Here is a 13080-nt window from a genome sequence, read left to right as displayed (position 1 = left end):
GAACCTTAAAGATTCTCCAGTCTAGGCAGGGGCACTTTCCATTAAGTTGCTCCAAGCCCCCTCCAACCTGTAAAAAATCCCCTTTTCCAAGTGAGCTCAACCACTGCAATGCAAAACAGTTCCCAGAGCGGAGAGAGCTGCAAGAAAAGCATCAGAACTGGTCCAGAACTGGAGCAACCTCAGAGGGTTAGACCCAAGCAGAGACATTCCTAAACCTCCTCCATGCCTACAGACATCTCCCACGTGAGCCCAAAAAGCCCAAAAGTGGAGAGAGCCCTGCAGCTCGCTGGGTTCCTGTCCCTGGCTCCGTGGTGCCCCAGGGCAGCTCTCATTCCCTAATTGCTGCTGGTTTCATTCCCTGGCCCCAGGAGAGGCCACAGGAGTTCAGTGCCAGCAGCAGCAGGAGTTCAGTGGTGCAGAGCCAGAGGAGCAGCTGCCCCCGCCGCTGCCCTTTCTCTGCTGCTGAATTTCTCATTTTCTCAGGCTGCAGCACGGCCCAGCATACCAATGTGGGCAGTGCCTGCAGAAATGGAGTGTACACACAGAAAACTGCTCCGCTCCTGCTCACAGCCTGAACGAACCCCAGCGCAGGGCCAACGGGAAACCTTCCCCTCCTCCTCCTCCTCGCCAACAAAACTGGAAAATGTTTATCATTAATTAGTTCTGTTCTGGGTAAAGATTCTTTTTTTTAAGAACAAGCTGTTCTGTAAAACATGAACCCCATGTTTTCCCTCCGAGGGGAGCTGTGTCCAGCCCACACAGAACAGCCAGAAGGGAGTCTCTGCCTGCTGAGGATAAAGGATGATCAGCAGAGCCTGCCCTCTGCCCTCTCCAGCCCAACCTCCAGGGCTGACAGGACTGAAAAAGTCTCTTCAGCCCCCGAGTGCATCAGGGATTGGGGTTTGGCACTTTGGAAATAAAAATTACTGCACAAGGAACACGCTGCTGGTGGCCAGTGGCAGGTAAAGGACATTTAAAGTCACCTGTAAGACCATGAAATGTGCATAAATGCATTCATTATAATTAATTATAAATTCATTTAACTGGCCACACTCTCCTCTCCCTCCATCCCAACCCCCAAGATCATCCCACACTTCATGCTGTGAGTGTTTTCCATGCAGAAAACCATTTCTCAGCCCCCTCAGGTGAATGCCTCAGTCACCTCACACCCCACAAACACACTTCTTGTTACTGCAAGTCACAAGGAGAGCACTGCCTTGGCAGGGATCATGAGTTATTCAAACCACACACATGCACCAGCTGAATCAGATCTTCACTCCATGTCTTCCTTCCTCCCTGACCACCCAACCAAGGGAGTCTGAATCCAGTCCCCATCTCAGATATGGAATTTTCTGGAAGCCCGAGGCCTCTTTTAAGGCAAGCAGGGCTCTGGGATCTCTACTGCAGGATATTTTACCTCCTCATTTGCATCTTCTTCCAGCATTCAATATCCCTACTTTTAATATCAACTGCATCTCCCTATAGTCAAAGCAAACAGAGCAAGGCAGGGCAGCAAGAACATCATTTCATGCACATCCCTTTTAACACAAAAATGGGGAAGGTGAAAGGAAAACATTCCTCTTTCTCTTTCTCTCCCTCTCTGTGCTTTTCCTAAACCTTTTACTCCCATTTTTGGACTATGGAACAAAAATGGTAAGATGAAAGGAAAACATTCCTCTTTCTCCTCTTTGTGCTTTCCCTAAATCTTTTATTCCCATTTTGGGAATATGGAACAAAAATGGGGAAGGCAAAAGGAAAACATTCCTCTTTCTCTCTCTTTCTCTCTCTCTCTTTCTCTCCCTATCTGTGATTTTTCTAAACCTTTTATTCCCATTTTGAGAATATGGAACAAAAACAGGGAAGGTGAAAGGCAAACATTCCTCTTTCTCTCTCTCTTTCTCTCCCTCTCTGTGCTTTCCCTTTCCTTTATTCCCATTTTTCAGCCCGTGCTTGGCAGAACGGGGGCAGAGGGGCAGAGTGGCAGCATGCTGGGATGTGAGCAGGCTCCCACAGCACTCCGCTGTCAGCACAGGGCCAGGAGCCCCGGGATTCCCGGGATTCCCGGGATTCCCGGGATTCCGGCTCCAGCAGCTGCCGGTACTCACCCGGTGCCGCGGGGCTCGGGGATGCAGCGGGAGCTGGGGTTGCTATGGGAACAGAAGGATGTCAGGGAGCCAGGGGTGACCCAGGGATGCTGGAAGGGGAGGGGACAGGGGCACAGCCAGCCCGGTGCCAGGGCTGTGTCACCCACGGAGGCTGCAGGAATCCTGCCCTGCTGCAGGGAGGGCTCCTGGCAGCCCCAGGGCCCTCCTGCCCTGGGGATATCCTCATTCCCTAGAGTTCTGAAGCTCCAAATCCCCATTTTTGCCTCCTTTTGGCCCCAACCTGCTCATTAATGGAACATCTAGGAGACCTCTAGGGACAACTCTTGAGGAGATGAGAGCCCCTGCTTGTACAGCCCCCAAGAACACAGAGAGAGGAGGAAAACAGGGCTAAGAACCTTAAAAATGTGAACAGGAATGAGTTTGGAGAGAAGCCTGCACTGCCCAGAGCACAGACTGTGCCAGCACTGACACCAGGACTTCCTTCCAGAAGGACAAGGAACGTCTTTGCTCCAAAGTCCTGGGAAGAACCTGGCAGGAGGGACAGAGGCTGGGAGGGATTTCTCTGTTTTAGTCCCCACCAAACCCAAAGGAATTCTCACTGCTGTGATTTCTGTTAGTCCCCACCAAACCCAAAGGAATTCTCACTGCTGTGATTTCTCTGTTGTAGTCCCCACCAAACCTCCAAACCCAAAGAATTCTCACTGCTGTGATTTCTCTGTTATCCCCCACCAAACCTTCAAATCCAAAGGAATTCTCACTGCTGTGATTTCTCTGTTATCCCCCACCAAATCTTCACACCCAAAGGAATTCTCAGTGCTGTGATTTCTCTGTTAGTCCCCACCAAACCCAAAGGAATTCTCAGTGCTGTGATTTCTCTGTTTTAGTCCCCACCAAACCCAAAGGAATTCTCAGTGCTGTGATTTCTCTGTTTTAGTCCCCACCAAACCCAAAGGAATTCTCAGTGCTGTGATTTCTCTGTTTTAGTCCCCACCAAACCTTCAAACCCAAAGGATTTCTCACTGCTGTGATTTCTCTGTTATCCCCCACCAAACCTCCAAACCCAAAGGAATTCTCCGAGCTGTGCCTCCAAGAGGCAGGGACACGAGAAGGGCAAACCAGACCTTGGGAAGCTGCAGAGCAGCTCCAAGGAAAGCTCTGGGAAGGGGGGAAAGTCCCCAGGGAAGCCCATGCAGGGGTGGCAGAAGTGCAGCACGAGGGGAGCATGCAGAGCAGCAGCAGGGAGCAGAGCCCCCCTGCCATACTCACTGTCTGCCAAACGGGAGCTGGGGGCAGCAGCACTGGCTGAAGAAAGAGAAACCAGGTGAGCACAGGCAGGGGAGGGCTGGGAAGTGCTGCCAAAAGCCAGGAAATTATGAGGAGGGGGGCGTGGGGGTGATTTCACTGCTGGTTTGTACACAGAGCCCCACACAAGCTCTCTTTGAACACTTCTGGGTTCAAACCCTCCCCCTGCTCCCCAGGCTTTTGTTTGGCTTCAGCTTTGTAGGGAAAAGGAAATGAAGAAAAGCAGCAAATGGTTAAACTGAAAATACAAACCCAGGTCAACTCAAGACACTCTCCCAACCTCCAGAATTCTCATCTGTGCCACTGTAATCCATAATTATCACTAATTACCTCATGGAGAGGGCCTCTCAAATAGACAGAAAGTTCTTTTTCTTATTGAGGGAAATTAAATAAATCAAAATGACTTCAGACTTATCCCAGCAGGCATTAAAAATTGTGTCAGGTTTTACATTCAGACAGAGACTTTAAATAATAGGGCAAGGAAAACAAGTGGCTTTGGTTAATCTGAGCTGTAAAATTCCTGCAACATCTCTGTGACCTTCAAATCACACTTGAGGGGACAAAAATTCCTCCTGCTTGTGACTCTGGCCATAAAGAGATATCTGGAATTCCAGCAGGGATGGCTAAAAAGGCATTTTTGTGGTGCCATCTCCTCAGCCGGGGTCTGAGGAGCAGAGAGAACTGGGGACAGCGCCCAGGATGATCCCACTGCAAAGCTGCAAGAGCAGGATGGAAGTGCAAATGAAAAATGCAAGGAAGGAGGAAGAACTGCACCGTGCCCTGCAGCAGAGGAGCACAGAAGCACTGACAGCCCGCTGCCACATGAGAATAAAAAGAAGAAAAAGCTGAAGACTCCATTCCAGAAGTGCTGGAACGTTTGCAAAGCCACCTACCTGTCCCCAGGTGCTGGGCACGCAGGCTGGGGCTGCTCAGAGCTGTTCTTGCTCCTTTTCCTCTCTTCTCTGCTGGATTTCCCCTTTTCCTGCAGCCCTGCTCTCCCTGGGGCTCTTCACCTCCAGTTCAGGGGTGCCCCAATCCTCAGCCTGGCCTCTCACCCTGACCATCATCACCCTCACATTGTTTTTTTCCTAATTGTTCCTGCAATTAACAGGATCCAAACAATCTCAGCCCGCACAAATGTTCTGGAACTGCCTCCCAGGGGCTCCCTAACTGCTGCAATTTGCAGCCCTGCCCGTCCATCTGTCCATCCATCCTTCCCCTTCCTGCTCCACGGCTGCCAAGCTTTTCTCCAATTCAAGCTTCCAGGGGGAACTGCACCAACGCAGTTCAAAATTTAGGCTAAAAATAAAAATATATTTTAAATCCTCTCCTTTTTTTCACTTCGGGAATCTCAAAGAAGCTTCTTCGAGCTTGTCCTTGTAATCTTGGGAATAGCAGCAGCTCCCCACAGATGCATTGATAAATAGAATAATGCTCACTGGGATAAAGAGGTTTTTTTAGCTCCATTGATCAGGTTTGACTGGAAAGGCACAAAGCTATGGAGCCAGCTCCATATTTCACTCACAATTACACAAATCCATCACATTCCTGACTCATTTTCCGTGGGGAAGTGGGGAACATGCCATTTTAAAAAATAATTAGTATGAGGTTTATTTATTTTATCACACAATCTACACAAGTGCTGGAAGACTGTCCAGTGATAAAATCATTCGTCAGAAGAGGAAAAAAAATTGAATTTTTTCTTCAATTTTGTGCTTTCAAAATTGTGAAGATATTAAAAATTTTGAAGTTTTTGGTTGGCTCTGGCCTAAACCAGATCTGCAATTTAGCTGACTGAGTTGATTTCCCTGAATTATCTCAATATCATTAAAATTAAACTATTTTTAATGGATTCATAAATATGAAGCCTTCCACTACTCCACTCTGAGTCAACACGCTATTTGTATTTATTATAATTATTATAATTAGATAATCACTACATTAAATATTTCAGCTGCATGCTGTAGAGCACAGACAAAGAGTTAACCCTAATTCTGTTCTAAAAAAGAGCAGAGTGGCTACTCCAGAGTGAGTGTTGTTAATGGACACTACCAGTTACTCCAATCCTACAGCCCCTGAGAGGAAAAGGGCACTGAATTAAAAGCTGGAAGCTCTGGGTGTTAGAGGAACACTCTAAAAACACCAAGAGAGAGTGAAAGAAATGCAGAGAGCACTTACGTGGGTGAGGGATGCCTGCAGTTTATCCATGGATGGGGACACAGACCAAAATCGAAATAAAAAGACAGAGATAGACACACACAAACATAAAAAAAAATAAAAATAAATAAATGTAGAAGATGTGAGGAGACAGAGAATGTGGAGCTGGAGAATCAGCAGCCCAGGGAGGGGCACAGCTCAGGGACTCCTGACATGCTCGGGTGGGCTGGAGGGGCCAGCCCTGGCTCCAGCAGAAGGGGTCTGGGGACAGAAGTCCAGCAGAGGGGTCTGGGGACAGAAGTCCAGCAGAGGCTGGGAACGACAGGCCAGGGCTGGAGGCAGCAGGAAATTGGGAAAGCAGCACGGCAGAGCAGCTCAGCTCTCCCTGCCCGCCCTGCTCACACCCCCTGCCCACCCCCCTTTCATCGCTTCCCTCTTTCTCTCCATCCCACCTCGGGAGCTCCCTGGTGTTTAATCCTTTCCTGGAAGAGGAGGGCAGTGCTGGGCCACAGCAGAACGTGGAAATGGGGAAATGGGCCAGGCAGAGCAGAGAAGAGCCTGAGGAATCCACGGAATCCCCCCAAGAGCTGCAGGAGCACCTCAAAGCAGGATGTGCAGAACAGAGCAACCCTCCCCACCTTCACCTTCCACGGCCCAAGGGCAGTCCTGTGCTGAACACCTTCATGTGGAAAACAAACCAGCCTTGTGACAGTGACATCACATTCTCTGTGACCAAAACCCTTCTCAGATGCTTTTGCTCATCAAAATTCTCCTTCCCACTGCCCCTTCTCTTTGGCACCACCAAGGTTGAGCTGGAAACGCCAACCAGGGCAAACAAAACTCCTCCGCCTCCTCCCTTCAAAGACGACTTTTAATTATCAACAAAAGCCACTCCAACCCAAAGGCACAGAGAAAACAGAGGGTGCAGCGAGGTCTGTGAGAGAGAAAAGGTGAGATCCATGCAGGGCAGAGGCTCCAGGAGAGGGAGCAGAGGGAGCTGGGCTGTACTTACGGACTGGCTGCGTCTTGAACTCGGCGGGCAGGCTGAGCTCCCCCACGCCCTTGCCATTGACTGCTGACAGCCTCACTGCATAGGTGGTCTCAGGCTTCAGCCCCGTGATGGTCACCGTCCCCTCCACGTTGGCTGGGGGGGAGAAAAAGCAAAGAAAAGCTCAGGACTCAAAGAAACAAATGAACAAACTCTGTTCTCCCCATGTGCGGAGAAAAGGGACAAATAAAGCTGGGATCACACCGCTCCAGTGGGGAACTAAAATAAGAATTTCAGCTCCACATGGGATTGGTGGTGGGAAGTTCAGCTCTGGAGCAGAACTCTCTATTTTACAGCCCTCCTCAAATCAAAATTCTTTTGCTTTATTGGACTCCAAGATGGATTTTGTGCCACCAGCACTGCTACAGATCACTTCAACAGGACGGGTTTGCTGCTGGAATAGCAGAGTTTACTCTCCAAGGGGGACCAAGGGGTGACAGATGAGGGCTCAAAAGCCTCCTGTGGGAAGCAGCAAGTGAAAACTTCTCCACCCTGCTTGACTGAGCTCTCAACAAAGCCCAACGCTCACTTCCAGTTGAAAATTCCACAGCAGATGTTTAAAAACACAGCACATGTTTAAAAACTTGTCTGGCGCCTCCAACCTGAACCCTCCACCCTCCCTGGTTGTTTCCTACAGGAAAGCCGATGTTTTTTTGGTGATGGTGGTGAAGGAACCGGGTTTTTTTGGGTCGCTCCTACCTTCCTTGGCATCGTAGAGCCTGGAGTGCCAGTCCCCCTCGCCCAGGGCTCTCCACTCCGCCTTGTACTTGAGGATGGGCACCCCGCCCGTGGCCTCGGGCTCGTCGAACTCCACCTGGGCACTGCTGGAATAGGGCTCCACCCTGCCGATGGAGGGCGAGGAGGGCGTGTCTGGGGACGAGGGACAGCAGAGGTGAGGCACAGAGCTGGGCAAGGAGCCCCAGGGGCAGCTGGGGACAGCCAAGAGCTGGTGCAGCCCGGGACAAGGGTAGGGCTGAGCCTTGCAGAGGGTTCAGACACCTTTGAGAGATGTTAATTAGTGCACAGATCTTAATTCTGGCTCCTCTCTAAGAGGCTGGAGACTCCCAGTCCTGTCTCCAAAAGAGAACAACCAGGGCAGTGCAGCAAAAGCACGGTGGATGTCACTCTGTCCCCAGTGTCCCTCGCACGGGGCACTCAGTGCAGAGCTCCAGCATCCCCAGATGCCCCAAATGCTGTGGCAGCCCTGCAGCCCTGCCAGGGCTGAGATCCTGCAGTCCAGCTGCTCTGAGGGGCTTTGGCTGGGCTGGGGTTTGGGGTGAGCACAAAGCCAAGGTCCCAGCTCTGACAAAGCGCTCTGGGAGCACAGGAAAGAACAAACCCCTGGAGAAACAAGGGACCAGAGATGCTGAGCGGCTCCAGCCCAGCAGGAAACCTCTGAACAGCTCCTCCAAAGGCAGAAGTTGCTCTCCTGCTGCCCCAGCAAAGGAACCAGCAAAGCAGGGGCACCGAGGCCCCCGCTGGCACGCTGCCTGCCCTCCTGCTCACCTGCCTGCACCAGGATGAACTCGGAGGACTCCTGCCCGATGCGGTTCACAGCCGTGCAGTTGTAGTTCCCAAAATCATTCTCCGAGTCCGGGGTCACCTGTGGGGCAAGCGAGGCTCAGGCTGGGACCACAAAACCCTTTCTGCTCTGCCAGGGCACCCTGAACTGAGCTGGGGAGAAGCTACAATCAAACCCAGGTGTTTGTGCTCCCAGGGGGAGAGAACTGCAGTGGGCAAAAAGCAGAGGCAAGCAGGGGCTTTCTGAAGTTACAACAAATAATATTTTAGTTTAAAAGTCTATTTAAGGCCTCTAGATAAAAAATAATCCACAACAATTGAGCATATTTTATTTCATGAAAGTGTTTTATACTTTCAATAAGTGTCTTCTGTTACCTGATTATCTTCCATTATCTTTATCTTCTTGATCTTCACCAACCTGATTTTCTCAGAATTTATATGCTAGAAACACCACCCCAACTTCATTTCTACCGAGAGGACAAGACTGAATATTGTCTTGATTTTTAAGTTTTCTTTTATAGTTATTTTAGAAGTTCCAGATGTCACTATTGGACAGGAAATGAGTACACAGAAGCTTGTCAAGTTCAAAGGAGAAAAGGAGAGAGTTTTATTTGAACATTTGGTGTTTATAGAATTCTAAAGGTGCCTGTGGATTGGAGGATGGAATTACCACCTCTCCAACCACACTGGTCCAAAGATTAATCACTCATTTCTCTCCACTCACAGAGAAATGTGTAAACTATTCTATTTCTACACGAAATTATGTGGGAACTCTTACTTTCTCAGAAGGCCAAAGCAGTTTTATGAGAACTTTAAACCTTTTAAAAGAACTATAAAGGAAAACTTAACACTTTTAAAAATCAGGGCAACAACTGAAGTCCTTCAGCATCAATTATGTGATGGCACTGAGCCCTCCCGGCTTCTCCTCACCTCCAGGTAGCTTGCTGAGGGCGTGTTGTAGATCTTGATGTTGCTGTAGTTGGAGCTGGGGAGGAGCTGCCCATCCCTGAACCACGAGATGACAGCACTGGGGTAGGCAAACACCTCACACGTGATGTTCACTTGGTTTCCTTCCCAGGTGTACACGGCCACAGGGCCCTGGAGCTTGGGGGCATCTGAAAGACACGTTTGGGAAAGCAGTTGGAGGCAGCCGAGCTCCCAAAAAAGCCTCCCTGAAAGGATTCCTTGGCGGGAGTCCAGCCCAATGTGGGAAGGGCAATGTAATATTGGAATATCTGAGGAACGTTTGGGGTTGTTCAGCCTGGAGAAGAGGAGGCTCAGAGGTGCCCTCATTGCTCTCCACAGCTCCTGAAGGGAGGTTCAGACAGGTGGGGTCGGTCTCTGCCCCCGGGCAGCACTGACAGAGCCAGAGGACACAGCCTCAGCTACATCAGGGAAGGTTTAGGTTGGATATTAGGAAAAAGATTTTCACTGAAAGAATCATAAAGCACTGGAATTGTCTTCCCAGGGAGGTGGTGGAATCACCATCTCTGGATGTGTTTAAAGAAGACTGGATGTGGCACTTGGTGCTATGGTCTAGTTGAGGTGCTGGGGCATGGGTTGGACTTGATAATCTGAGAGGCTCTTCCAACCTCATTATTCTGTGATTCTGAAATGGGAGCTGTCCTCTTGTCCAGGGCGTGGGGAATGGCTTCTGCTGAAGGGCATGAAGAGAAAACCTGCTGAGCCCCACAGCTGCTCCCACAGCAGGACGGGGCTGGGGAAGCTGCTCCAGGGCAGAACTGCACTCCCACCCACGGGGGCTGCAGCAGAGCCGTGGGGAGGTGCACAGAGGTGCCCAGAGCAGCCAGGCTGCACCCAGGCTGCTGCTCTGCCTCTGGGGAAATGCTCATTCCCTCCCACGGGACCCCTGCAGCTGGGACCTGACAGCAGGACCCTTCCTGCCTGCCCCAGCGGGGCTGGCCAAGGAGCCCTCCCTGTCCTGAGCCTGGTAAGGCTCTGTCCCTTCCTGCTTCGTTCTCTTTTCCCCTTCATCCCATGGAATAAACAGCCTGGACAACCACATCAGGGAATTGGAGCCTCTTTTGGAATCTTTGCCCAACTCCTGATGCACCTTCCCCCAAGGCCCCTTAGATCTGGGCTAGGCTGGTGATTTTGGGGGGCTGCTGGGGGTGGGTGTGTCAACAGGCAGAGAGGAACAGTGAGGGGACAGCAGAGGGGACAGCAGAGGGAAGAGCAGAGGGAACAACCAGAGGGAACAACCAGAGGGAACAACCAGAGGGGACAGCAGAGGGAACAACCAGAGGGAACAAGCAGAGGGAACAACCAGAGGGGACAGCAGAGGGAACAACCAGAGGGGACAACCAGAGGGGACAACCAGAGGGGACAACCAGAGGGGACAGCAGAGGGAACAACCAGACGGAACAACCAGAGGGAACAGCAGAGGGAACAGCAGAGGGAACAACCAGAGGGGACAGCAGAGGGGACAACCAGAGGGGACAACCAGAGGGGACAGCAGAGGGAACAACCAGAGGGAACAACCAGAGGGAACAGCAGAGGGAACAACCAGAGGGAACAAGCAGAGGGAACAAGCAGAGGGAACAAGCAGAGGGAAGAGCACAGGGAACACCCTGCAACATCCCAGCCGGACGCTCTCCCCAGCCCGAGCTGCTCCCAGAGCCTCAGCGCTGCGGGCAGGGGTGAGGGAAGGAGCCAGCCCCCCGCGAGCCCCCCACACTCACAGTGCACCTCCAGGTACATGGCCTGCGAGTCCTGGCCGATGGTGTTGCTGGCCGTGCAGACGTACTCGCCCGCGTCCGTGTACTGGATGTCCTTGAGCGTGAGCGAGGAGACGCGCGCGTGGCTGCGCACCACGATCCGCCCGTCCAGCGTCTGCAGCACAGCACAGCTCGGTCACAGCCCGGCCCCGGCGCTGCCACTCGCCCTGCCCCGGCCCCAGCCGGCCCTGGCACCGGGCTGCCCTCACCTGAGCCCAGGTGAGAGCACCGGGGGCAGCTCCCTGCCCACGCCGAGCAGCGGCTCCGGGCACGCGGGGGAAACGTCAGAAAGAGGACCAAAGTATCAGCTACTGCTTATGTGAGACCTCTACGTGTCTGAGAACAAAGTCAAGCTTCTCCCCAGCATGGGAACTGCACAGATTCAGCTCTGGTTAAAAGGTTCTGCCAGCATGCAAAGAGAAAAAAATAAAAAAAAAAAAAAAAAAAAAGGAAACCTCCCCAAAAGCTTCCAGGCAGAGAATCCAGCCCTTCCTGTCCTCTCAGCAATACTGGTTTTATCTCAGTGCCCCTGAAATGGGTAAGGAAGAACAGATCCGGAGCTCGGAGCTGAATCGGGCAAAAAGGAAGCTCAGAACTTTCACCTGAACGTGGCACACGCAGACAGGAAAATGCAGTGAAAAGGGCAAGAAAGCCTCTAGATAGAGAGCCCTGCCTCAAGAGAATTCCAGAACCATTTCCCACACCCAACAGAGTGTGGGGATGCCACTGACAGAGAGGAACAAGGAATGTAAAACCCCAGGGGATTGCCAAGGGACTGCGCCCACCCAGCCACCCCAGGCTGCGTGGTTTTCCTCTCCAGTTTGTCACCAAACCCAAGAAAACACAAAGCCAGGGACTCCTCTCTCCCTCCTGCTGCCTCTGCCTCAGCCTGGAAGCTCTCAAGCACCAACTCCCTCCTCTCATTTCTGATTTTGCAGCACAAACACAAGGGAGTAAATTTGGCACCCTCCTGGCTGTGCCTGCTGCTGCATCCTGCCACCCTCCAGGAGCATCTGTTTCCTTGGGAGGTGCAGGACAAGTGCTGATAAATGAGTAAAACCCTGAGGACTTCCAACAGCCAAGTGCACAAAAAGCATCTCTGCTATCTCAGGTGTCAGACCTCTGGGCCTGAAGCCTCTCTCCGTGCTGAGACTGGCAAAGTTTCTACAAATAAATGTCTTTTGTCACCTCCCTTAGCTCCAGCAGCAGTTCATGGGCACCGGGCCAACTTCCAATGCACAGAAATAGTATCTTTTGATGGCACATAAACAACTAGGTGTATTTTGCTCCTCTTTCTTCCCTGCTGCAATCCCTGGCCAGTGCCATGAGCTACAGACTCCATCCCTGTCCTGGGAAAAGTTATTCCACGGACACGGGGGGCTGTGGGCATCACTTCCTAGAGCCTGACACAAACTGCTGTGGTACCACACAACCAAAATCTGCTTTTAACTCCTGCCCTGCCTGGCTGCACTGCCCTCCTGCTGTCTGACTTTGGATTTCCCTGCAAACCCCAGCCCATTCCAGCAGCACCCAGGGGTGCCAGGACTCCAGATCTGCGGGAATATTCTCAATATTTCTCTCTGGGACCTCACCAGAAGAGTGGAAGGGACAAAATACCAGCGTGGGATCAGCACAGGTAATTCTAGAAAAGGCAGTTTTACACCCAAATGTCTCCTGCCTTTCTCCCCACCTCCTCAAGATCCACCACAAAGGAGTGCCAGGAAATCATGGGCAGTGATGATTCCATGAGCAATGAAAATAAAGCTCTGGTTTTTTAATGCAAAAAGGAGTAAGAGAAGAAAAAGAGAGGTGAGGAAAAACACTCTAAGGAAGAGAAACACGCCTAGCCAAGAAAGCACATTCAAGTTTTCTCTCTCCCTACTGCAGCCCACCAGGTGCTCTGGCTGCTGGAGACAGGACAGGCAGGAATTTGGGAGCCAGATGTTGACACTTGTGCCCCTTTTACCCAAATCCCCCAACTGCAAGCATCTGGGCTAACAAAAGAGCAAAATCTTCGTGTTGGGGAGAGCAGCTCAGGGAATCCCTCCTCAGATCAGAGTAGGATGTTCCCTATATTGCCAATTATTGCAATTTATCCTGAGCTAATGCAGGCGTTTTCCCACAAATTCTGGCTGTGCCCTGGGGCACAACCACTGTGATCACAGCTGGCCAAGAGCTCAACAGCTCAGGGCAAAAAGGGGGAAAGCAG

The 13080-nt window shown here is 51.4% G+C and overlaps 1 protein-coding gene across 10 annotated transcripts in view; it reads right to left on the bottom strand.

Annotated features, from left to right (window-relative positions):
* Nucleotides 1–13080, bottom strand: part of NCAM1 (neural cell adhesion molecule 1) — a 93804-nt gene that overhangs the window by 22876 nt on the left and 57848 nt on the right. For 6 of the 10 annotated variants that reach the window (XM_021529992.3, XM_077788030.1, XM_021529995.3 and 3 more), the window contains 5 exons: nucleotides 10836–10986; nucleotides 9064–9248; nucleotides 8119–8215; nucleotides 7312–7482; nucleotides 6577–6708 (listed from right to left, as the gene is read on the bottom strand). In XM_021529992.3, coding sequence (XP_021385667.2) covers nucleotides 6577–6708; nucleotides 7312–7482; nucleotides 8119–8215; nucleotides 9064–9248; nucleotides 10836–10986 — 736 coding nt within the window. Of the gene's footprint in view, nucleotides 1–5585; nucleotides 5601–6576; nucleotides 6709–7311; nucleotides 7483–8118; nucleotides 8216–9063; nucleotides 9249–10835; nucleotides 10987–13080 lie in introns of all 10 variants that reach the window. The other 4 variants (XM_021529990.3, XM_077788028.1, XM_077788027.1 and 1 more) reach the window with 1 other exon arrangement.

This window comes from Lonchura striata, chromosome 23, assembly GCF_046129695.1.
Source record: "Lonchura striata isolate bLonStr1 chromosome 23, bLonStr1.mat, whole genome shotgun sequence".
Taxonomy (NCBI): domain Eukaryota; kingdom Metazoa; phylum Chordata; class Aves; order Passeriformes; family Estrildidae; genus Lonchura; species Lonchura striata.
The sequence above is the reverse complement of the archived record's forward strand: the minus strand, read 5'-3'. Positions and strand labels throughout refer to the sequence as shown.